Genomic DNA, 26,183 nt, shown 5'->3' with positions numbered 1-26,183 from the left:
AAAGCTTTATAAGTGAAAAGAAGAATTTTAAAATCAACCCTGTATTTTATAGGTAGCCAGTGCAATGAGGCGAGGACAGGGTAGATATGATCTCTTTTTTTAGTTCCTGTTATTAATCATTTAATAATACAATAAATAGAACATTTCATACTACAATAAAAAGTTTACTGTAGTGAAAAATAAAGAAACTACAGTATATGACTGTTTGTCAGTCCACTAAAGTTAAGATATAATGAATAGTTTGCCTCTGAGATTAGGCTTGTTTTAGGCGTCAGTTTAAAAGTTCAAGAAACCCTAGAGGACTTTTATGAGATGTTAACAGATTCGTGTGTGTTGAGCATCACTTAAGACAACATTAGCACCTGTCAGCTTTAATTGTGGTAAAAACTGGATTATTTTGAAATTTTGTCAGCTAATTTCATCTTCCGGGATTAACACCATCATTTGGGCAGAATTAAAATCAGTGAGTGACATAGCGCAAATCTGCTAGTGGAGTGATGACACATGTGGCTCATTATTATTCATAGAGGAGTTTTCTTATCCTATGAGAAGATGCTGCTTTTTTAATTATTCATGAGAGCAGGTGCTTTCCAAAGGCTAGGCAGACCTGCCAAGCTGTGACCCAATGACTGAGTGTGACCCCGTCTGCACTGCACGGGTCGTGTGTGTTCGTTTCCATGATACATGGAGTTTGTTGCATGTGTTGCATGTGTTTTCCTGTGATTCTGTCAGGGCCGATACAGCAAAGCTGTTGGTTTGCTGCAAGCATTTTTGTCGGGAGAGCTGTACGAGAATTAGAGAATGGCGGACTTTGTCTTTTATCAGTTGAGTTTGTTACTATTCAGACACATCACCTATATCCATGCTGCTGTGTTCGCCTCTGTTTAAAATCATCCAGATTACCGGCAAGGCTAATGGTTGAAATAGACAGGGCAGGAGACCTGCTGCACCGCTATCCACTGTGTCTGCATTCAGACCCAGGATCCAGGAGGAGAAGTCCTCCATTTATAGTGTTTATTTAAACACGAGTATCTTTATGATGGAATAAGTAATTGTGGTTGTGTGTGTATATGAAATGATGAATAACAGATGTAGCAGGGCATTAAATCACTGCTTATTTCTTTGCAGTTTAACTTTGTAAACTATAAAAACACAGGTTTCCTCATGGTTTGTGTCTCATTTTGAGAGTTAGCTGACAACAGTTGTTCGCTCCCCTCTTTTTCCCCTGCTCTGCTGGCCACGCCCACTCCTCCCTCTGCTCACAGAGGAGCCCATCATGGAGCATTTTTTTTTTATTCTGAGGTAGACTTGCACTGAAAGAGGGGGTTTCATGGCCCTTAAAATACCGATTCCCATTATTAACTATCGACCTTACTCTAAAATGCGGAGGTGTGCTCGTTTTTGCGACTGTTTTAGGACCTCTGATTCAGCTTCCTATGGAAGAAATGACTAGGAATAATAAATGGAAGAAAACATTCAAACAAGTGTGTTCATGGATATGCATAAAAAGTAGAATAGTATAATAAGAAAATATCAGTTTGCAACATCAAGCAGCATAACAAGCTATTTGTAATGTCTAAAAATAAAGTGGAAGTGATTTAGACTTGAAGTCTTGACCCAAAAGATCACAATGTCAGCGCCTGTTCCTATGTGAAGAATAAGGTCAACACGGCCATATTGCCTGCTGTACTATTCAGATATTGGTATGACCAGACAGAATGTACGCACACAGAATCCCACAGATTTTTGAGCCAGTCATTCATTATTTATAGTTATAATACTGAATAACATGCAAATGTTTAGATGAGTTTTGTATGATAGAGTTTGTAAAGCAATATTTTACTCTTTTGGTAGATATATTATATAAGAGACTTGCTTTGTTTACCAAATAATCATTCATTCATTCATTTATTCATTCATTCATTCATTCATTCATTCATTCATTCATTCATTCATTCATTCATTCATTCTCCTTTGGGTCAGAATGTTTACCAAACAAGTTATTTTAATTGCATTTGCAGTGTATACTGTACACCTCAGATAAAAATAACAAGATATCTTTTTTATCTGATTTGTTAAGCTTTCAGCTGCTATAGTCCCCCCAAAAAATCTTGAAAAAATCCATCTTTTATTAATTAATTAATTTATTAATTTATTTATTTTATTTTTTACCACAAAATTCTGCACAGAAATAGCGATAAATAAATAAAATACATAATTAAATAAATAAGTAAATACATAAAAAATAAGTAAATAAACAAATAAGCAAATAAGAAAATTAGTAAGTAAATAAATAAATGAATAAATAAATAAGAAAACAAATAAACAAATAAATATATAAATTAAATTAAATAAATAAATAAATAAATAAATAAATAAATAAATAAATAAATAAATAAATAAATAAACTGTGATTCTATATGGCCCTGAATATTGGTTGTTTATTAGCAATTATAAAACATGATCATAATCTTCTTCCCTAATATATCCAACACCTAAACACAACTACTACATTAGTAACTATTAACAAGCAGCTTTTTAATCGTTTATTAAGCTAAATGTGCTAGTTAATGGCTTGTTAATAGCAAGTATTATGTCTTAAAATAAAAGATGACCCAGATTTTTTTGCATTAATAAAACTGGAAGTCTCTAAAACACCTTAAGCAAACAGATATGGATTATTGTAAGCAATAAAAGTACTCACGTTCTCCAGGCTGGACTCTGAGACTGTGTGCTTTGACTGAAGGAGATGAGATCTCACTCACTGTCCTGGTAAATATAGAAGAGCAGGAGTCAGAGATGCGCGAACACACACACACAAACACACACGCACACGCACACACGCACACACACACACACACACACACACACACACACACACACACACACTGAAGGACCTGTGGAAACAATGCATCAAGAGCTCAGATCACCACTGAACCCTGCATTACTGAAGAATTCATCTGCAGTCACAACATCATCTCTTCATTCTGACAGAAACACACAAACACAGAAGAGCGAGCAGCACTTGTTCAGATCTGGAAAGGATGCATAAAAATGCATTAAAGGGCACCTATTATGCCCCCTTTTACATGATATAAATGTATTTCGGATGCCCATAGAGTGTGTGTGTGGGGACTCAGCTAGAAATACCACACAGATACTGTCTTCTAACTCTCTAAAACCGGACCCTTTTAGGTTTTGATCCTAATTGCAGCATTTTGGTGACTGTCGCTTTAAATTTAAATGAGATTGTGCTCTTTTCCAGAAGAGGGCGGAGCTACAGTTGCCTGTGTGTCAGCATAGTGGCAGATTCAATACTCTAAATGGCTAATGGATGGCTGCTTCTCCCTCAGGGCTGTCTGTGCTAATGAGAGAGAGATGGTCACTAGTGGGTAATAGTAGGGTAGAGGTTGGGTTTAGGTTTAGGGCAGGATTAGGGATGCAGAATAAGATCCTACTTTATTACCACTAATGAACAGTTTATACCTAACAGGCAGGAAATAATCCAGTAGTAAATCCTTCGTGTAGACAGCTTTCCCGTTGTTACCAGTTTGTTCAGTAGCTCGCCGTGTATATCAGTGGACTTGAGATGCAGAGTGGAGTTGACTGCGACGACGGGGTTCAAGTCTGTTGAAGAACGGTTTCAAAAAGCAGATAACACCAAAACAAAAGCCGAAAATAAAATAAATAACAAAATAACTGGGTGAGAGTGTGGTAAAATCTGAAAACGTGGTAAAATCAGGTAGAGGCTTTTCTTTTTCTGGAGTGCTTTTGAAAACACTGTCGGTTGGGTTTAAGGAAGGGGATGGGTGGGTCAATCGGTGCTTGTGCAAACATTGTCGGTAGGGTTTAGGGAAGTGGGTGGGCGGGTAAATTGGTGCTTTTGAAAACACTATTGGTTGGGTTTAGGAGGAGGAGGAAAGGTCAGTGAGTCAGTCAGTCGACAGTGGCCTCTGGTGGATTTATACGAGAACAGCAGGTGCGAATGGCATTTTGCGAGAGAAATTTGAGATCTCAAAAAGCGTACACAGCGGCCTCTGGTGGATTTATATAGAACAGCAGGCATGAATGACACTCGTGAGAGAAATTTGAGATTTGAAAAAAGCATACACAGCGGCCTCTGGTGGACTTATGTAGAACAGCAGGAGCGAATGGCACTCGCGAGTGAAATTCGATATCTCAAAGAGTACACAGCAGCCTCTAGTGGATTTATGTAGAACAGCGGGCATGAATGACACTCCTGAAAGAAATTTGAGCTCTCAAAAAGCACACATAGCGGCCTCTGGTGGATTTATATAGAACAGCAGGAGTGAATAACACTCGCGAGAGAAATTTGAGATCTCGAAAAGTGTACACAGCGGCCTCTGGTGGATTTATATAGAACAGCAGGAGTGAATGACACTCGCGAGAGAAATTTGAGATCTCAGTGTACACAGCGGCCTCTGGTGGATTTATGTGAGAACAGCAGGCATGAATGACACTCCGGAGAGAAATTTGAGATTTGAATAAAGCATACACAGCGGCCTCTGGTGGATTTATGTAGAACAGCGGGAGCGAATGGCACTCGCAAGAGAAATTTGAGATCTCAAAAAAAGTGTACACAGCGGCCTCTGGTGGATTTACGCAAGAACAGCAGGCATGAATGACACTTGTGAGAGAAATTTAAGATCTGAAAAACATACACAGCGGCCTCTGGTGGATTCACAAAAACAAACACTGCAAATAAAGTACCTTCTGAGACGTATTTGGCGCTCTCCAGAAATGTATATAGGGGTACGTATTAATAATGAGCCAGGGTTGCAATTATTCCTTACACAATTCTAATGGAGTTCATAATACTAATGATGAACAATTAAAATTTGATGCAATGATATATTCAAATCAAAACTCTCATCACTATTGAAATACTGCTTTTTTTGGACATTGTCTCCATCAAATGCATTAATAACATTGTTAAAAAATGCACAACTCTTAAAATGTCAATCAGAAGCAGTGCAATAGCAGAAACACTGCGACTCAGAAATGATGATTTCCACTAATGTGTCATAAGTGACATTTATCTGCAGCTTTAAAGCAGCTCATCTCATGGAGAGAGACTATAGATGTCATTGAGCAGTGTGTGTGTGTGTGAACAGATGTGTGTGTGTGTGTGTGATGGGGTTATTTATAAGCATTTACTGCCACACCTGCTGCTCAAATACCACAGTAAACAATGGCAGAGCTTCTACTGTTTCATACGTGACATTGAGACTAAGAATAAACTGCAGGAGAGCTTTATTTGTTCACATTGTGACGGAGCAGAAACAACCAGAGCACAAATCTGGCCTTGTTGAGAGATGCGCGAACACAATGTCTGACCACACACACACTCATCTTAACTACCAACCTACATGGGCTTTCAAACATGGTTCAAAGCAGAATTAAATACAGCAAAAAGGCCTTTATTTAAATTTTTTAAATCTCATTTCAAGTCCAAATATTAAAAAATTCTAGCATTTTCTAGACAAAAATATCAGAAAGAGCTTTATGGCCAGGTATGTTCACATATACGAGGGATTTGTTTTGGCGACAGAGCTTCTACAGTGCATCAGAATGACAGAGACAGGACAAGAAACACATAATAAAGATATTTAAAAATAAAAGTAAGTAGTGAATGCAAATATGCAATTTGAAAAGTGAATGTCTCTCTTTCAGACCATTCTCTGTAAACCCTAAAGATGGCTGTGCGTGAAAATCCCAGTAGATCAGCAGTTTCTGAAATACTCAGAGCAGCCCGTCTGGCACCAACAACCATGCCACGTTCAAAGTCACTTCTTTCTTCCTCATTCTGATGCTCACTTTGAACTGCAGCAGATCGTCTTGACCATGTCTACATGCCTAAATGCATTAAGTTGCTGCCATGTGATTGGCTGATTAGAAATTTGCGTTAATGAGCAGCTGAATAGTTGTTCCTAATAAAGTGGCCGGTCAGTGTATTTGAATGGTTTTAAACGATGACAACAACAACTCCGGTTATTTACCAAAGAAATCTACAGACATCAAATCATGCAGTCACAAATAATTGCAGATGTTTTGAAGCTCAACACATGCGATGCTAAAAACGTGTAAATCTGTTCCTCAAAGCATCGCCATCATCCAATATCGTGCATGAATTCATATTGAAGATTGCGATTATAATCGTGTCCTCTGTGTGCTTTGACGTTATAATAAAGTGCTGTGTTATAAGCAGAACTTCTGTGTTGACGCTCTACAGCTTATAAAGGTCTGCATCTACATCAAGCTGACAAATACTGACTTTCATTACTGAACGCAGACGCTCGCTTTCAGACAGCCAGTCATAAAGATCACATTAACATGCAGAAGTGGATGAAGAGTGTGTGTGTGTGCGTGTGTGTGTGTGTGTGTGTGCGAGCATCTAATTAACTCGGGCAACATCTATCAAGCTGATTGGAGATACAGAAACATCAGAGCACAATTCTAGCCTTGTTGAGATGCACAGACAGACAGACAGACAGACAGACAGACAGACAGACAGACAGACAGACAGACACATACACAGACTTAAACAGCATTAACTACCAATCCTTGCTATTCTAATTGTGCCATGGTAAAAAGCACAATTAGAGTCATTGTATAAGTTTTGTTGTTGTTGATATTTTAGTGTTTTGTATTTAAATCTATTTATTTTTCATGACAAAGAATTAGTTAATCTTTGAATGTTTTCCCTCAACATTTTCATTAATGTCTATATTCTATATACATAGATTTTTTAAAACCATTTTAATAAGTTTTAAATAAAAATACAAAAATTGTGACATCTATATAATATTACATGTTTTTTTCCATAAATTTTTTTTAAATTTTAATGTCATTTAATCCTGCGATTCAAGCAGTGTTGGGAAGGTTACTTTGGAAATGTATTAGATTACAGATTTCAACTGACCCTATTTAAAATGTAATAAGTTACACTACTTTTCGATTACTTTATAAAAGTAAAGTAACTAACTACATTTAATTACTTTTAAACTACTAATGGATATTTTCAAATAAATTATTTTCAAGCATTTATACTGAGCAGGCGTGACCTTACAGTAACTCTGTTTACTGTTAGAATCTTAAAATCTTTCATCACTTAAATTAAAATTATATTAATATTAAAAGTTATAGTATTAATATATAAATAAATAAATATATATATATATATATATATATATATATATATATATATATATATATATATATATATACACATACATATATATAAATATATATATATATAAAAAAAGAAATGAAGAAATGTAAAAAATGTCTATAAATCAAATGATTAAAATAAAAACAGCCATTAAAGCCTGATGAGAGGAACAGCTGTAAACTTCAGCTCTGTCAATGTTTAACCCCTGAACACACAATAATACCCACATTGCACTGCTCTTTACGACAGACTGGAGTTTAGTCAGATCAGGATTGAAGGAAATATTAAATCTCAGTGGTCGAGACGGACAACTGAACAATCTGAGCTTTAGGAGGAATGAAGAAAAAACAAGCAGGCGTGGACAGATTTCAGAAAAACCGAGATAATGCTGAGTTTAAAACAGAGGTTGCAATGTCTGATTATTCATTTGTTAAATAATAAAAAAAAAAAAGAGTTTAAAGGATCAAACTTCAACACTAATGATCAATTTCCAAGAGAAACTGATGAATTTAAGATTTAAAGGTTATGGAAATGATCACTGCTATAGCCAGGAGAAACTATTTGATGTCATACTGATCACACTGCGCTCCCTTTTTTTCTCCGGATTTTTTTATGATTTGAATAGTTAACATACTAACGACACAGTATTTGTGTATATATTTATTATTACAACTAATGTGCAATACTAACTAAACAGTTTAAAAAAAATAATAAAATCTGGATTTTTTTTTTAATAATCATTAGTTGAAATAAATTTAGTGTTAATGATATGTGAGGTGAAGCAGTTCCGCAGTAGGTAGTGCCGTCGCCTCACTGCAAAAAGGTTGCTGGTTCGAGCCTCGGCTCAGTTGGTTTTTCTGTATGGAGTTTGCATGTTCTCCCTGCGTTTGCGTGGGTTTCCTCAGGTTTCCCTCACAAGATATGCGGCACAGGTGAATTGGGTAGGCTAAATTGTCCGTAGTGTGTGTGTGTGAATGTGTGTGTGGATGTTTCCCAGACATGGGTTGCAGGGGGAAGGGCATCTGCTGCGTAAAAACTAGCTGGATAAGTTGGCGGTTCATTCCGCTGTGACGACCCCGGAATAATAAAGGAACTAAGCCGACAAGAAAATAAATGAATTTGTAAAATGGGCGGCACGGTGGTGCAGTGGGTAGCACAATCGCTTTACAGCAAGAAAGTTGCTGGTTTGAGCCCTGGCTGGGTCAGTTGGCGTTTCTGTGTGGAGTTTGCATGTTCTCCCTGTGTTGGCGTGGGATTCCCCCACATTCCAAACACATGCGCTGTGACTAAACATTAAATAAATAAGGTGCATCCCAAATGGCATATATGGAATATTCTGCGCCATTATGTAGTATAAATAGTGTAAGAAGTGCGTTCACACTGAAAATCCTAAAAATAATAAGTGCACTTTAAATACCCAGATGATGCACTCATTGGACCGGTAAAATGCAACACAATCTCACGGCAATTCGGAACTTTTTGATTTAGTGGCTAATTCGTATGAATTCGTACGATCTAATTCGTACAATTTAGTACGATTTGCTCATCCCTCAATGACGGTTGGGTTTAGGGGTGGGGTTTGGTGCCACGCCTCCTTTTTAAAATTGTACAATTTCATACAACTAAACTCGTTCGAATTCATACAAATTAGCCACTAAACTGGCAAAACTTAAATACTTACGTTTCCTCGTGAGATCAGACTGGTAAAATTTCATGGAAAGTGTGGACTGATGGACACTTCACGCACTCAACGACCGCAGCTTTGCTCACGTAGCGGAAGGGGCGGAGCTTTCAGGCATTGATTTTAGATTACTCTATTTAATTTGGATTATAAAATCTAAATTCTCCTATGAGAGTGATTATAGCACCTCCTGATGGTAAATATTTAATATTGTGTGTTAAATCTTTATGTTATTGCATTTTAATTGGTTTGAATTTATTTAATATATTTTTATAGTATATTGTGTGCGTCTGTTTTAAATCTTTTTAGATTTTTTCATCATTTTAATTGATGAAATTTCTTTTATATTTTTTATTCACTTTTAATTAAATTCAATATGAATTGTATTTTAATTTATTTATATTTCAATTATTATATATATTTTATATTTGATTATTAATTTTTATTTAATTTAATATTGTATTTAAATGTATTGTTTTAATATATATATATATATATATATATATATATATATATATATATTGTTTTTAATTTTTTTATTTTTTTTATTACAGTGTGTGTTTGTGTCAGTGTGTGTGTGTGTGTCTTTTAAATCTTATTTTATATATTTTTTATACTTTATTTTCTATTAAACTATTTTAAAGTACTTTATTTTCTAATATTGTTGATTTCCGAGTTGTGAAATGTGTACACATTTCACAACACGCGCTTTTTTTCTTCAATGATTTAACAACAGCGCACTGTCTGAAATTACAACAAAAGACTGGAGACAAAAAAAAATGAAAGTCTAAAATCAAAAGGGGACGTTTTCATTCTTCCAGCTTTTTGCTTGGCTAAAATGTGAAGAGTTTCCGTGTTTGTCACAAATCAAGAGAACCTGATCACCTTTACTACATCATCATCATCATCATCATCATGTCGTGTGTTATCACTGTAAAGTGTTTTATGATCCCACAGCGAGAACATGACCTTTGCATTGTTTGCTCTGTTTAGAAGTGCACCAGATCTGACCTGCAAACCAGACAGAATTTACAACAACAACCCTCACAGTACAACTATTGACAAAGACTACTAGAGAAAGAAGACAGAAAACTTTACTAAAGCAAACAAATTCATACAACAATGGGTTATTTGTAACTCTGGAGCACAATAGCAGTCAGTTTAGAGAAATTGATGCATTTTCTGAACATTGAATAATTCTGATTTCCATTGATGCATTTGATATGATTGACCAATATTAGGCTGAGATGCAATAGTTTGAAAATGTTTAATCTGAGGGTTTAGGAATGATCTTTCTTTAAATGTAAAGTTGTTTAAATCATACTAGAGTTTGAGCATGTGAAATTCTGTTGTAAAGTGCTGTGAAAAGGAGCAGGATTGAACAAGTTGATTAGACATTTAAGGGAGAGATTGCTCCATATTTAAAAAATCTGTACCGAGAGGTCATGCTTTGATCTTTGATTGCTCTCACAGTCACCTGATACGATTTCGCAGGTCAGAGTTCACCAAGTTTAAACTTTGCAATGCAGCAAACTGCAATGCTTGCTTGTCGCACTAGCTTGCGTTGCCGGTCGGACGCATTCGCGTGTGTATGAATGGAGGTCTATGTGGGGGAAAAGTCCAGTGTGAGCTCTTAGCGAAGTATTTTAGACAATAATTCAGACATTTCAAGACCTTTAAACTGAAATATTAAAAGTATAAAGTTTAAAGGGTCACGAAACGCCAAAACACGAAACACCAGCGGGCGATGACTAACAGCTGATAATATGAGCGCTATTTTCTCCGCTTCTGCATTTAATCTGTTCAAAGGGTTCAACTTTTAAAATTCTTTCTGACAAGTTGATGTTTTACTATAGTTTATGACAGAAAGGTTCTCATTTGGCCATCTTCTTTTAATCTAGCCCTTTTTAAACCAGTAGGCATCTTAACGTGATGTTCAAGGTGTGATTTAAGCATGTGATAAATGCCACAGTTTTATATTAGTTTATGTTGGTTAAGTGGCGGATGTTACACTCTCGATCTCCGACTCTTCTGAAGTCTTCATAGTCATTCACTACGGTTTTAATGACACACGACTCGCATTGACAGGTGAAAAGCCGATCTACCTGCTTACACCGCAGACACGAGGGCACAGATCCAATTCAAATTGGATAAATTCCCACATATAAACAAGGCCTGACAGTAGTGTTCCCTTCACTATACTGGGGCATCAGGACTCACAGACCACATGTTGAGCGCCCCCTTCTGGCCTCTCTAACACCACTTCCAACAGCAAGCTAGTTTTCCCATGGTCTGCCATCCAGGTACTGACCAGGCTCAGCCCTGCTTGGCTTCAGTGTATATATATATATATATATATATATATATATATATATATATATATATATATATATATATATATATATATATATATATATATACTATTAAAGGTTTACCATGGCCAACAGGTCAGTATCTGAGTATATAAAGGGGAGAAAAAGAAATCATGATTAAGACATCAGAAAGGATTAACAAGAGCTCTAAACTCCCCAAAACAAGCCAACATGACATACTTCTGCAATTATATGTTTGTTTCCTCCATAACAAAGCTCTTTTGTCAGTGTTCCTGAGGTCTGAGCACTTCCTCGTGTAAAATCCCCCATGAGGCCTTTTAGGACGTCTTTTGTCTTCTATGCAAATATGTAATTCACGACGGTGGAAAATTTCAGCTTTATGTTTAAGAGGTGCTTTTACAGACACGCCACATGGGCCTGTGATTGTGTCTATTCAGCTGCACATTAACATGGTGGTAAACGCCTCGACTCTATTGTTCAAGCATTTCAGAAAGCCAGCGTGAAGTCATTGTGAACGTCATTTGCTTTAATGCACATGCATCGCCTTGCTGTGAACCATTAATTGCTGCATAACACTGGGGGACTTGACCAACAACAAAATTAAAAGCTCTTCTTATATTCTGATATATAAAAAAAATATATAAATTGACACACGCATGCACACTTTATATATATATATATAACAGACACAAACAATATAATATTTAATTAAAAAAATTTATATAAAAATAAATTTAAATACTATTATTAAATAAATAAAAAATAAAGTATAATATAAATATAAAATTAAAACATGAAATAAGATTTAAAAGAAACACACACACACACACACACACACACACACAATAATATACAATAATAATACTTAAAAATATTAAATACAAATAAATAATAAAATAAAAAGAAATAATAAATTAAAATATTAACTAAACAAATAATATATAATAATAATAGTACATACAATTCAAATACATGTACATGCAATTAATATTATTGAAATGAATAAAATATAAAAATTAAATTATAAAATAATAAAAAAGATTTAAAATAAACATTTTATATATAAATAAAAATAAATGAAATATTAAATAAAATTCATATATTTAATATAGTTAAATACAATTAATATTAAACAAATTAATAAAATATAAAAAGCAATATACTATATAAAAATTTTAAAAGCCAATACAAAAACATACTGATATAATATATAATAAAAATAAATAAAATATTTGATAAAATTCCAATAACTTTAAATAGAATTAATATTAATTAAATGGAAATTAGTAATAAAATCTAAAAAATAAACAAAATTAAATCTAAAATAATTATAATAAATCTATATATAAATCTAAACAAAATATAATATAAAATAAATAGCAAATATAATTCAAACACATTTAAATACAATTAATATTATTTTAAATAAAAATGAATAAAATCTAAAAAAATCTAAAACAAGATTTAAAACAAACAATATGATATATAATAAAAAAATAAATATAATACTAAATAAAATTCAAATACATTTAAATACAATTAATATTAAATTAAAATCAAAATAAAACATATAATATAAAATTTTAATTAAATAAATTTAAAATAAAATTTAACAAACAGACACAAAATAATAAAAAAATCAAACAAGTTTAAATACAATTAATATTATATTAAATAAAACAAATAAATATAAAAAATAAATATAATAAATTGAAATAATAATAAACAAATCTAAATAAGTTTAAAACAAACACAAACCAAATATAATATATAATCAAAATGAATAAAATATTAAATACAATTCAAATTAATTTAAATATATTTAATATTATATGAAAAACAAATATAAAAGAAATATAAATGTAAAATAAAAAAAAACATCTGAAATAAGATTTAAAACAGACACACACAGTATGATTCATAATAAAAATACATTAAATATAATGTAAGAAATTTAGGTCCCACTTTATATTAAGTGGCCTTAACTAATATGTACTTACACAGGAATTAATAGTTTGTTACAATGTACTTATTGTGTAAATACATGTATTGTGTACTTATGCTTGATTAAATGCATGTATGTAATGTAATTACATCTGTAATTACATTTGTAAATACACTGTTGACCATTCCCTACACCTTAACCCATCCATAAACCTACCCACACCACCAAACCTGTCCATAACCCAACCTCTATCCCAACTCAAAAGCACCACAAGTGTTCTCCAATACTTTATTTACAAAATAAGTACATTGTATTTATTTTTTGATGTAAGTACATAGTAGTTAAGGACACTGAATATAAAGAGGGACAGAAATTTAAAACAATTAATATTATATTTAATAAAAATGATTAAATTATAAAAATAAATAATATAAAATTAAAAATCTAAAACCATATATAAAATAAATATATTATAACACACACACACACACACACACACACACACACACACACACACACACACACACACTTTCTTCCATATGTTGTCAAACAATTTCTTAAGCATGTTTAATCATCTTGATATATGTGACCGTAAGTTATTCTGTAAAATAAACGTTAAACAAAATAAAAGCCTGCTTTTCACTGAACTGATTTATACAGAATTGTTGAATCTATTTATAGCATTTAAGGCAGGTACATTAGGAGTAACTCCTAACATTACAGTACATGAAAATTAACCCCTTAACTTTTTTTTTTTTTTTAGGAGCATTTACAGTAAATTGCTATTTTGCCACTAATTAGCCAACAGTGTCGATTAAATGTTAGTAAATACACACATGAATACATGTTTCAAAAGTGACTGAGAAAACCCTTTGATTGGATTTCTTCAGTTCAGCAGCACTACTTTTCAGTCAGATCACAAACAGATGTGCAAATATAACCGAGTATCAATACTGAGCGTATTTTCATGCTGACTTTCAACGTAGTTCAGATTAAACACTACAGATGCGTCAAACATGCAGGTTCACATGTGCTCCAATAATAAAATCACAGTAAGATGTTTACATGATAGAAAAAACTCTTTACTCACATTTATTGTCATTATTTAAGTCTTTATTGCTGTCATTATAGGTTTTCCTGCAGTCAAAATGTATGTTAAAGTTAAATGCATTTGCTGTGGTTATGATTAAGCTTGATTAAGTTGAATATCTTTACCGCCAACATCCAATTATAACCACATTTCAGTCCATGTGAATGTAGATAATGTTTTATTTTTAAAAAAATGCAATAATGCAGCAAACATTTATAGTGTGTTTCAGGTTTATCTACATTTTTAATTTATTACACATTGCGTTATTCATTCATTTAATACTCAAATAAGTTAAAGAACAGACACATGAATGAACTCGAACAACACTTGAGAACATGACGATGCTACAGATTAGTTTCAGTCACAGGGTCAGATTTACTCAGCGCTTGTGAAACACAAACCTTCTTTGGAGATTAATCAAACTTGTTTTGAGATTTACTAAAAACACACAATGAAGCTAAAGACATTATTTCAGATGTGACATCTATGGGAAGAAAAAAGACTGGAGAAAGTCTAATAGTTTGCCTGGAGTTCAACAAAGTAAAAACTGCTGAGGTAGATATTATTAACCCCCTTATGAATTATTGCTTCATGTGTCTACAGAGCAAAGCATTGCTGTCCAATGACTTGCCTAAATAAGTCAATTTGCCTAGTTACAATTAACCTAGTTAAGCCTTAAATTGCGCTTTAAGCTGAATAATGTTACTCCACTGTAAAGATGTGGTTCCAATGATGGATAAATATAAAAATGCTACAGTAAAATCCGTAACACGTTTAACAGTAGGGTTCTTTAATACGCATTTACAGGCAATTACTTTAAATTCACTTTCACATATTGCATGCATTTTTTAGTTGACTGTTGCTTTTGTTTTGTTTTTGAGTTATGCACATTTAAGTTTGTTACATCTGATGTTGATTAATAAAGTTTATTGCATTATTTTATGTGTTATGATGGTGTTTAGTCTGTGAATGACACTGATCTGGGAAAAATGCATCTAAAAAATTCAAAGAAGGCAAATATTTAAAGTAAATCTGGCCCAAACCGCACCAGCAGTCCAAAACACTCACTGTTTTAGTAAATCTCTGCAGTGTATTGTGTAAAATGACTTTAATGTTTTTACTTTAGACCGTGGACATTGTCTTTAGTCACGTCTAATAAAAAAGCATTTTAAAATTTGAAAGAACAAGGCCAATATTATTATCCCAATTATAAAGGGGTGATTTTTTTAATTGGCTAAAAAAAAACACCAGTTTGCAAGTTTTTGATTTAGTGGCTAATTTGTATGATTTAATTTGCACTATTTAGTATGATTTGCTCATTCCTCAATGACGGTTGGGTTTAGAGGTGGGTTTGGAGACCACGGCTCCTTTTAAAAGCTTTATGTACAACTGAACTGAATTTGTATGAATTAGCCACCAAACTGATTAACGTAAAACAGTTTTCTCACAAGATCAGGCTAATTAACCTAGTTAAGTCTTTAAATGTCACTATAAGCTAAATACCAGTGTCTAGCAAAATAAATCAAATATAATGTACTGTCATCATGACCAAAACAAAAGGTACGAGCTATCAAAGATGTGTAAAAATAGTGTATAAACATAAATTATTTGTCTCCAACTTCAAGTAAATTTGGCCCAAACTACATCACCAGTTCAAAACACTGCATAACTGTATTAGTAAATCTCTTCAGTGTATTGTGTGAAATGACCTCAAATGTTCATTTCCTTCAGTCACGTCCACCTGATGCAACAAGTCGGCAAAACCCAACAGATGTTCATTCCTCTGTGTCTTGCATGGATGAACAGAGCAAAACAACCTCCATCGGTCATTATCACGACAGAGACAAACCCTGAATCTCCAGCAAACATCTGTCCAGGAAAACCACCCCGATTCGAGACTCTTCCGACTCTCTGAAGTCCTCCTCAGCTTCAGGCATATCCTCAGTCTTTTCTGTCCTCATTATATAAGTCCTTTTGTCTTCTTGTCCTTTCAGAAGAAGTCCAGGCACCCAATTCTGCTTGTAGTTTGACGTTACTACATTAGGAACCTGTCCTGGCAAGTAAGATGAATCACTCTGAATGAGATCAGTTAATAAAGGCATTCGTTCAGCTGATTCATCTGGAAAAGATTCATCTTGAAAGAAAAGCTCGTGAAACTGTAATGCACCATTCTTATCAGGCCTCGCTGGAACCACTAGAGTCTTGCATTCAGCGTCTGAATGAATGAATTCAACTGAATCAGTCACTGGACTGAATGAATCAGAGCTGCTAAATGATTCATTGGTGTCCAAATGAATCAATTCAACTAAATCGGAATCTGAACTGAGTGATTCGGAGTTGTTAAATGATTCATTGGCATCTGATTGAATCAATTTAACAGAATCAGACTTTGGAGTGAACGTATCAGAGTTGCTTAATGATTCACTGGTATCTGAATGAATCATTTTAGGCGACTCAGACTCTGGACTGAATGAATCAGAGCTGTTAAATGATTCTTTGGGCATCTGAGCAGGTAAACAGAGGCTGTAGTTCTCTGATGGCTCTCTGCTATTCTGAATCTGGCCGTCCTGTTGGCATCGGTAAGGCTCCTGGGATGCGTATGCATTATCTTTAACTGTGATCTCAGACTTTTGCGGAGTTAAAGACGGAGTTTGTGGATCAGGCTTCATCCCAAAAAACATTCCGGACCACATTTCCACTTTAGATATGTTGTCTTTGGGATCGGACCAAAAAGGAGGTGTGTTGTTTTCTGGCAGCATCTGCAATTCAGAGAGATTCAAGAGCATCAGAATTATAGAGTTTTACCAAATGTAGTTTTGCATATACTAAAGGCTAAACATCAAACAAGGATTATTAGGATAATTAATAGGTTGCATTAGTTAATGTATTTATCACCATTACCAAACCATGAACAAATGCATTTATTATCAGATTTATTCAAGTTGTTCATTGATAGTTCTTGTGACAGTGCATTAGCAATTTTTTTACAGCACCACTTTAGATTTTAAAGGGCATCTATTTGACCCCTTTTTCAAGATTTAAGACAAGTCTTTTGTGTCTCCAGAGTGTGTCTGTAAAGTTTAGTTCAAAACACCTATCAGATTATTTATTAGACCTTTCAGAACATTAAAATTTTCTGCTTTAAATATTATGTAGCTGTTTTTGTGGCCTGTGCCTTTAATACTGGTTCTCCCCGCCCACCGTTCACACGTGCCTGTCAGACTGTGCCTCAATCTCCGCCTCAGCTGCGTCAGATAAACAGCACAGTGACAGACATGAAGAAAGCAGATCTTACTTAACATTTGAGGGAAATACTGCAGTAAGTGCATGTTGTGTATTTGTTGTGGAGTTAATTCAAGCCTTTTGTGACAGGATACAGGTTTATATCTACTGCTGTGTGGATATCTGTTATGTTAATGTACAAAATAAACCTGATTCAACGCCTACAAACCGGGATTAAAGCATCTTCTTTTACAATTGTACTGACATGCGGCTGTGGTTATGAATTACACAGATTTTACTGATTTTATTACAAACATGCACTGATTTAAAAACGTTTTAAACTTGTTAAACTCACTCCTATTAACATTTGATGATGATTGATGATCCCAGCGAGCTAAAGAAATCCCAGTTGCTTTGCACACGTCCTGTCTTGTTGATATGATTATACGCGTTACCACAGAGACATGTTAATATGCACCTGTCAATCAATTCAGTGGGAGGGGAAACTGCACTCCTATGTCATGTTGTGGTCAGCCTCAAAATGGGAGGGATTTGGGTACTATTTTAATGTCAGGAATTTAAAAAGAGACTCGTCTTTATCACTCCAATATGACTGTGGACACTATACCTGCACACAGTTCTGTTCAAACAGCTCACAAAAGATCATTTTTATCATAGGTGCCCTTCAATAAATTTTAAAATCATGTTTTGTTTAATAGCTTTTCATCGTAAGAGTAAAAATGTAATGTTTATAAAAAACAAAAAACAACAACAAAGATCATCTTTAAGAGAAAAAACAAACAAAAAATAAAAATAAATTAAACCATAAAATGCAAAAAAATTAATAAAAATAAAAAACCCCAAAGCATACTGCAAATCAAAATAAAATTTAAATAAACAATGTCAACCAATAAATCAAGTATGAATCATAAAACAAGCAAAAATTAGTTTATTAAGTCAGTTAAACCCTAAATATATATAATTATTATTCTTTAAATAAAATATTATACTCATTTAATTGTATTTGTGATCTTCATTTTCAGTTAATTAGTGAAGTAGATAAAAATATAATACACAACAACTAATGACAATGATGATAATAAATAAAATAATAACAATAATAAACATTTGTTGTCCAAAGAGATGCACGTTAATCTATATAATATAAGCAAGATTAAAAAAAAGGTTTCAGAGAAGCATAATTATTAAAGTGTGGTTAAATTATTGAAATATTTACATAGATATACTTCAAGTAAACATTTATGGAACGGTGACTTGAACTCTGGATTTCATGCGTTTTATTTCATGCGAATCCCTTGATCAAATGAACAGGAGCCCGTGGGGAAGTGGAAAAGTGAATAAGGCTGTCTATGAAGACAAATATTGACTTGATTAATCAACATGAGGTTACACAAAACCCCAAGCTGAGCCAATTCACTAAGCAAATATCAACACGCGTGATTTATCCTCTAATATCTCACCCAGATAAGACTGCTTTATATTCGGTGCCCAACACTAATATAGGAAAATCTGAGCAAAGGAGGCTGTAAACATGTGTTTATATGCTTATAACTTTTCAAAATATTATCAAAAACAAAAACAAACAAAAATTGAAGATGCTCATGTTTACTCTTTGCATAAAGGTTCATCCTTAGTATTTATTATGGATGCACTGAATTATCGCTAGCTGAAAATTATGGGTCAAAAATGCAGTTTACGGTTTTAGTTCAAAAGATTAAGGTGGCAGAAAATATAAGCCAAAAGCTATGCTGTATTCCAGGTTTTGATTTTTGGACAAGTGCATTCAGAATTTTTAGTTTTGGCAAATATTTTTTTATTTCAGTGCATCTCTAGTATTTACTTACATAGAATACTTATACATTCATTCATTCTTGTTTTTTTGGCTCAGTCATTTCAGAGGTTGCCACAGCGGAATGAATCCCCAATTATTCCAGCATGTTTTACACAGTACTGGGAAATTTAGCTTATTCAATTCCCCTATTGCTCATGTGTTTGGAGAAACCGGAGCACCAAGAGGAAACCCACGCCAACACAGGAAGAAAATGCAAACTTCACAGAGAAATGCCAACTTACCCAGCCAGGACTCGAACCAGCAACCTTCTTGCTGTGAGGCCACGGTGCTAACCACTGACCCATTGTGCAACTCTACTACTTATACAGCATTTATTAATTAAGAAATAAATGTACAGTTGAAGTCAGAATTATTAGCCCCCCTCTTTATTTTTCTCCAATTTCTGGGGAAAGAAGATTCTCAGCACATTTCTATACATAAGAGTTTTAATAACTCATTTCTAATAACCGATTTATTTTATCTTTGTCATGATGACAGTAAATAATATTAGACTAGATATTCTTCAAGACACTTCTATACAGCTTAAAGTGACATTTAAAGACTTAACTAGGTTAATTAGGGCAACTAGGCAGGTTAGAGTAATTAGGCAAGTTATTGTATAACAATGGTTTGTTCTGTAGAAAAAAAATAGCTCAAAGGGGCTAATAATTTTGACCTTAAAATGTAAATAGATATGTACATACATTCTAACCAAAATAAAACTACTAAAACTTTCTACAGAAGACAAAATATTATCAGACATATTGTGAAAATTTCCTTGCTCTGTTAAACATTTTTTTGGGAAATATTTAAAGAAAAAAAAAATCTAACCAACCATCTTGATCTCATGAAGAAACTTAACAATTTTATGTATTGGCAGAAAAGTGGCTAATTCATACACATTTCTATGAATTTATGCATAAAAAATGTATGAATTTTAAAGTAAGCACTCCCATAAACCCTACTCATAAACCCAACCGCCCCAAACCGTTTGGGATGAGCAAAACTCACTAAAACTAATATATAAATAAAATTTCCAAAAATTCAATAAAATATCTTAAATCCTATCTTATAATATCTCATAACATCTTGAAGAACTGAAACTAACCCTAACCAGCATATGATAATGAGCAAATGTTAACATTGACAATTAAATAAATAAATAAGGTAAATAATGCTCATGTTTTCAAAGGCTGCCAATATTAGTGTAGTAGGGCACTGTAATAATATATTGAATCCTACCTTACATGATCTTGAAGAATCAAAACTCTAATCCCTAAACCCAACCATCATTAGGGGATGAACAAATCATACAAAAATTTTACAGATACCTCTCCTCATATTTTCCAAGGATGCCAATATTAGTGGATGGCACTGTAATAATATTTTGACTCCTATCTTACAATATCTCGAAGACCCCAAACCCAACCCATCATATTTTTGTATAAAATAATACTAAATAATATTAATGCTCATAAGTGCAAGTTCCAAAAGTGCCAATATTAGTAGAGGACACTATAATAATATTTAGAATTTTATCTTACAATATACAAAAATATCTAGAAGACCAAAACCCAAACCATGAATCCAACCATCATTGGGGATGAGCTAATCATATTAAAATGAACAATTAAAATAAATAAATAAACTGGCGGTATGGTGGCTAGCACTGTCGCCTCACAGCAAGAAGGTCGCTGGTTCGAGTCCTAGCTGGGTCATTTGGCATTTTTGTGTGGAGTTTGCATGTTCTCCCCATGTTGGTTTTCCTCCAGGTGCTCCGGTTTCCCCCACAGTCCAAACACACGCGCTATAGGAGAATTGAATGAACTAAATTGGCTGTAGTGTAAGAGTGTGTGAGAATGTGAGTGTATGGGTGTTTCCCAGTATTGGGTTGCAGCTGGAAGGGCATCTGCTGTGTTAAACATATCCTGGATAAGTTGGTGGTTTATTCTGCTGAGGTGACCCCTGATGAATAAAGGGACTAAGCTGAACGAAAATTAAAGAATTAATGAATAAATTAATAAATAACACAAAAAAGGTAAATAATGCTCATATTTTCCAAGGGTGACAATATTAGAATGAGGCATGTAATAATATCTTGAATCCTTAAAACAGGTTTATGTATTGAGCAACTTATGGCCATATCATATGAAGATCAATAATACATAAACATTACAAGAACAACTTCCTATTTCAATAAGAGATGATACACAAACAAATATATACACAGAAATAAATACTACGCACAAACACTGAATATTAAAAGTGAAATATCATAAAAACAGGTTCAATGATCCAGTAAAGCAGTATTTCTCAACCACGCTTCTGGAGGAACACCAGCTCTGCACATTTTCCATGTCTACTTAACCTAACACACGCTACTCAGATCATCATTAGCAGAGACTGAAAGAGCTGTAATGGGTGTGAGACAAAGGAGGCATCCAAAACATGCAGTGTTGGTGATCCTCCAGGAACGTGGTTGAGAAACACTGCAGTAAAGCATTGACGTCAGTGACTGGATCTGGCAGCAGGTGTGTGTTTTAATCGTTATCGACACGAGCTGCCAGAAGCATTGCAGAGGAAAACACACACATTCCTTGAGCAGCGAAACGTGACGCTCTTGTCAAACAGGACTTTCGGCTGCCGGTAAGACACTTTACAGGAGTTTCCCTCAGAGATGACACAATCACTCACCAGAGCTTTCGGTAAGGAGCGCTTTCGTTTCACAAAGCGATGGCAGAGCATGACGGATAGGAAGACCATCAGCAGCGCAGCCAGCACACTGGGCCACATTAAGATATGGAGCAACGGATTAGGAGCTGAAAGACACAAAAAATATGATAATTATTATTTTTTGTTGCTAAATGAATGCTATTTAAATACTACCAATATTATTCTGATTGACATTGCTTTGTAATACACATTCCTGTTACCTCAATTTCATTCATCTTTCAAATATACATTCATTTTTCTTCGGCTTAGTCACTTATTTATCAGGGGTCGCCACAGTGGAATGAACCAAAAACTTAGAGCATATGTTTTACAATGCAGATGCCCTTGCAGCTGCAATCCAGTATTGGGAAACACCCGTACACACTCACATTCAACCACACACACACTCTCATACACTACGGCCAATTTAGCTTACCCAATTCCCCTATAGCGGAAGTGTTTGGACTGTGGGGGAAACCGGAGCACCTGGAGGAAACCCACGCCAACACCGGGAGAACATGCAAACTCCACACAGAAATGCCAACTGGCCCAACCAGGACTCAAACCAGTGACCTTCTTGCTGTGAGGCCACAGTGCTAACCACTGAGCCACCATGCTGCCCCCTAACACTGATATGTCTCACATTTGATTTTGGTAACTGTAAGTACAATCTGCGATCATTATTTTTGGCATATTTTATAAAAGGAATACATTTTATAAATAAAAAACTTTTCAGATTTAAAGGGGTGGTCCACTACGATATCATATTTTAAACTTTAGTTGATGTGTAATGTAGCTGTGTGAACATAAACAGCATCTCTGAATGTAAGACGCTCAAAGTTCAATGAAAAGCGAGACATTGGTTTTTACAGAGTTAGCTTAGCAAAGCCTACAGTGAACGAATTTGAGGACTACAAAAAAAAACCAAAAAAACATCCGGGCTAGTGAGATCAAGGGCTTCAGGTTACGTGCATTCACCATGCGCACACACCCTGCGCAGTGAAGGGACGTGGCCAGAGGCGCTTCAATGTTAAAACAGTGAAAGCTAAAATGGCGTCCAAATGCTGCTACTTTCACAGAGCTTCTTCTGTTTCTGTATTTAGGCTTCTGAAGAACACAACACAAAGACAGAAGTGCTTAGTTTTATTTTAATTATGTCCCCGAGAATTATATAAAACGATATAGCTCTAGCATTTGACAAAGGAGAACTTCTAGAATCTCTCTCAGTTCAGTGGTGGATTCGGTTAAAACTCCTCCAACCGACGAAGCTGTGGATTGTGAGCCACAACCTGTAAGTGTTTTTATTTGTTAAAATTGATCAACTACTTCATACCAAACTTTTTTTTAATCTTATTGACAATGATGTTCGGTCAACACTGATACTGTTTTTTTAACCGCCCAGCCCTAATAGTAAACTAAGCAAAGTAGCAATCACAGGGTTAGTGAAAAGCTCAGACTGAAAGCAAATGTATTCAGAAGTAATGAGTGTTTAAACTGTAGATTTACCTGAGATGGTGAGACAGAAGGTGGTGTTTTCACTGGGTCTGAACCAGCCGGGATGAGTGAGCGAATAAAACACTTCGCCACAATACTCCACATCTTTCCATAGCAGCTCGATCAACACTGAAGGAGACGTCCTGCTAAAATATTCCTGAGGAAACACACCAACAGTCACTCCACAAACAATTCACAACACAGATTCAGCCAGAAACATTACCTGAGATCTAGTGGCTGAGGATCGTTGATAAACTTGCAGTTCGCTAAAGAACTACAAATCCGCCAGTGTATGGATCTACAAGTTCTGTTTCCTTTGCCTTGCTTTGCCGTTTTGATTATCTCCTTGTTTGTTTACGTTGCTTGCCGCTTGTATGGACCATTTGCCTGTTTAATGACTATATACATCGATAATCTAGCAGCTGCAGATCTGTGATAAACAAGCAGTTTCGCTAAAGATCTACAAATCCGCCAGTGTATGAACTACAAGTTCCGTCATGCACCTCACACACAGCGGTTCCCATTTCAGTTTGATTTTATGCCCACACACACAGCCAGAGGATAGTTACGAGGACTTTAAATACACACACACAAATAAAGGCACACACACACATCTTTGCTGAGTCTTGTTTATCCGTCATTGTGAACATTACGACGCTTTTCCCTTGCCTTGCTTTGCCGTTTTGATCCTCGCCTTGTTTGTTTACATTGCTTGCTGCTTGTATGGACCATTTGCCTGTTTTTTGACCCTGTTGACGTTGCCTGCCTGAACATCCTGTTAATAAACCTGCATTTGAATTTGCACCTCTGTTGTCAGCGTCTCCTTTCGTGACAAATCTACAAAAAAAAACAGCTTAAGTAGAGTTTGAGGGAAAACCTAAACACCCACACTGAAATAGCTTATACGTCGGCAACTTTAAATACAAGTTACTATCATTATTTTTGCACATTCATCATGCCATTCCTATTCAATCTTGCCTACTTTCAGGACTTAATCTGCGGTTCTGTATAATTGTTACGTCCCAGGACATATTTGTTTCCGTTTTGTTTTTTATTTTCTTTCTTTCTCTGCTACACTCTAATAGGCGATGATGAACGTCACCTGCTGCCACTAATGAACCATTCAGTGATTGGAGGACGAGTAAAGTCGTGGGCATTTAAGCAGCTTGTCTCCAATGGAACAGTGTGTTTTTGTGTGTGTGTGGAGGCTCTTTTGTGAGACTTTAAAAACATTCTTTGTTTAATCCTTTAAGCATTATTTGTTGATTAGGAGCTTTGATTTGTTTAAGTTCTGTTGATGCTGTTGACTATCTGATACAGCCTTTGTCTCAACCTCTTTTTGATTGTAAGTTAATTTATGTTTTCAATACTACTTTGTTAACCACTTTTTACTCTTTGTTAATCAAGGATTGGGTTAGTAGAGAGGGGTGCCATTTTACTTTTTGTAACAGTTTTCTCCTGTTTATGTTAGTAAGGGAGTGAGAGTATGTTTTATGTATTTTTCTATTCTTTTCTTTTATAGATTTAGTTCTTCCCTTTCTCTCAGTTAGAGAATTTTTGTTTGTTGTTTTGGCTTGAACCCCCTCTTGAAGTTTTTTTTGGAACCCTCCCTTAATACTTCAATAAATATTTTGTTAATCTTCATTCAGGTTGCATATTTCTTTTGTTTAGTCCTTTGAGAGGTTGCTCTTAGGACCTCAATGCTAACACACACACACAAAACTCCACTAACATTCTGTTGCGTACCCTTGTCCACCTAGACCACAGGTGTCAAACTCAGTTCCAAAAGGGCCGCAGCTCTGCACAGTTTAGTTCCAACCCTAATTAAGCAAACCTGATCAAACTAATTGAGTCCTTCAGGCTTGTTTAAAACCTACAGGTAAGTGTGTTGGAGCAGGGTTGGAACTAAACTGTGCAGGGCTGCGACCCTTCAGGAATTGAGTTTGACACCCCTGCCCTAGACAGAGTTGAAGGGAACGTAACAATAATGCTAAATATTTTTTTATATATATTAGTTATAAATGCATGATTTCTTTCTCTCTCCCTTTCTTTCTTGGCCTTTTGTCACAGGTGAAACCAGAGGTGAAGTAATATAATCAGAAATGCTGTTGATCTCCTTTGCTTGTACTCCACTTGAGCACATCCATCCATAGAGGATTGAAATTCTTTATTTTAGTTTTATTTTAGAGGCTCATTTTTGACCTGAAGGACAAACGGTGTATACAGAATTCCAGGACAACAGGAGAGATGATACTAACCTGTGATCCGGGATGGGTCAGACGAACAATGTATTTAACAGGGTATCGTTTCACATCCCTGTAGTCCGCCCAATACTTTATGCTCTCAATGGAGCGATTCCACGGAACCCTCGGCTTAGAAAGAGTCACATTCAGATGGGTTTGGTTTGAGGTTACGGTCAGCTGCGGTGCCGCTAATGTGGCTAAAAGAGAGAAACACAACAGATATAGCAAAATTCTGAGAAAATAATAAGCAGGTCATGACAATATTTACTTTGAAATGATTTGTGAAATTGATTTGTGGTTGATCATTCTGTATTATAAACTCTGCATTTAACTAAAAACAGCGGTATAACCGTGTTTCTTGTCAAATTCATCGATTCTCATGCAATAGAAAATTCATGTTAAAAAAGTTGTTCTATTAA

General features: G+C 34.8%; 2 protein-coding genes and 1 long non-coding RNA gene across 6 annotated transcripts in view; 1 reads left to right on the top strand and 2 right to left on the bottom strand.

Moving 5' to 3' along the window:
* The window catches only part of myom3 (myomesin 3), a 125,771-nt gene extending 123,020 nt beyond the window's left edge, over positions 1 to 2,751 (bottom strand). The window contains exon 1 of the mRNA XM_087287992.1: positions 2,705 to 2,751. The gene's annotated coding sequence lies outside the window, so the exon portion shown is untranslated. The remainder of the gene's footprint in view (positions 1 to 2,704) is intronic.
* Positions 1 to 26,183, top strand: part of LOC147840462 (uncharacterized) — a 266,074-nt gene that overhangs the window by 127,323 nt on the left and 112,568 nt on the right. The gene's annotated exons all lie outside the window — the stretch shown is intronic.
* ifnlr1 (interferon lambda receptor 1) overlaps positions 14,403 to 26,183 on the bottom strand; it is a 99,561-nt gene continuing 87,780 nt past the window's right edge. For 2 of the 4 annotated variants that reach the window (XM_087284958.1, XM_087284957.1), the window contains 4 exons: positions 25,780 to 25,961; positions 23,534 to 23,678; positions 22,010 to 22,134; positions 14,403 to 17,000 (listed from right to left, as the gene is read on the bottom strand). In XM_087284958.1, the coding sequence (XP_087141084.1) occupies positions 16,074 to 17,000; positions 22,010 to 22,134; positions 23,534 to 23,678; positions 25,780 to 25,961 (1,379 nt within the window). In that variant the 3' untranslated portion in view covers positions 14,403 to 16,073. 4 annotated transcript variants of the gene reach the window in all.

The sequence above is a fragment of the Danio rerio genome, chromosome 16, assembly GCF_052040795.2.
Source record: "Danio rerio strain M-AB ecotype USA chromosome 16, GRCz13ab, whole genome shotgun sequence".
In the NCBI taxonomy this organism is placed as follows: Eukaryota; Metazoa; Chordata; class Actinopteri; order Cypriniformes; family Danionidae; genus Danio; species Danio rerio.
The sequence above is the reverse complement of the archived record's forward strand: the minus strand, read 5'-3'. Positions and strand labels throughout refer to the sequence as shown.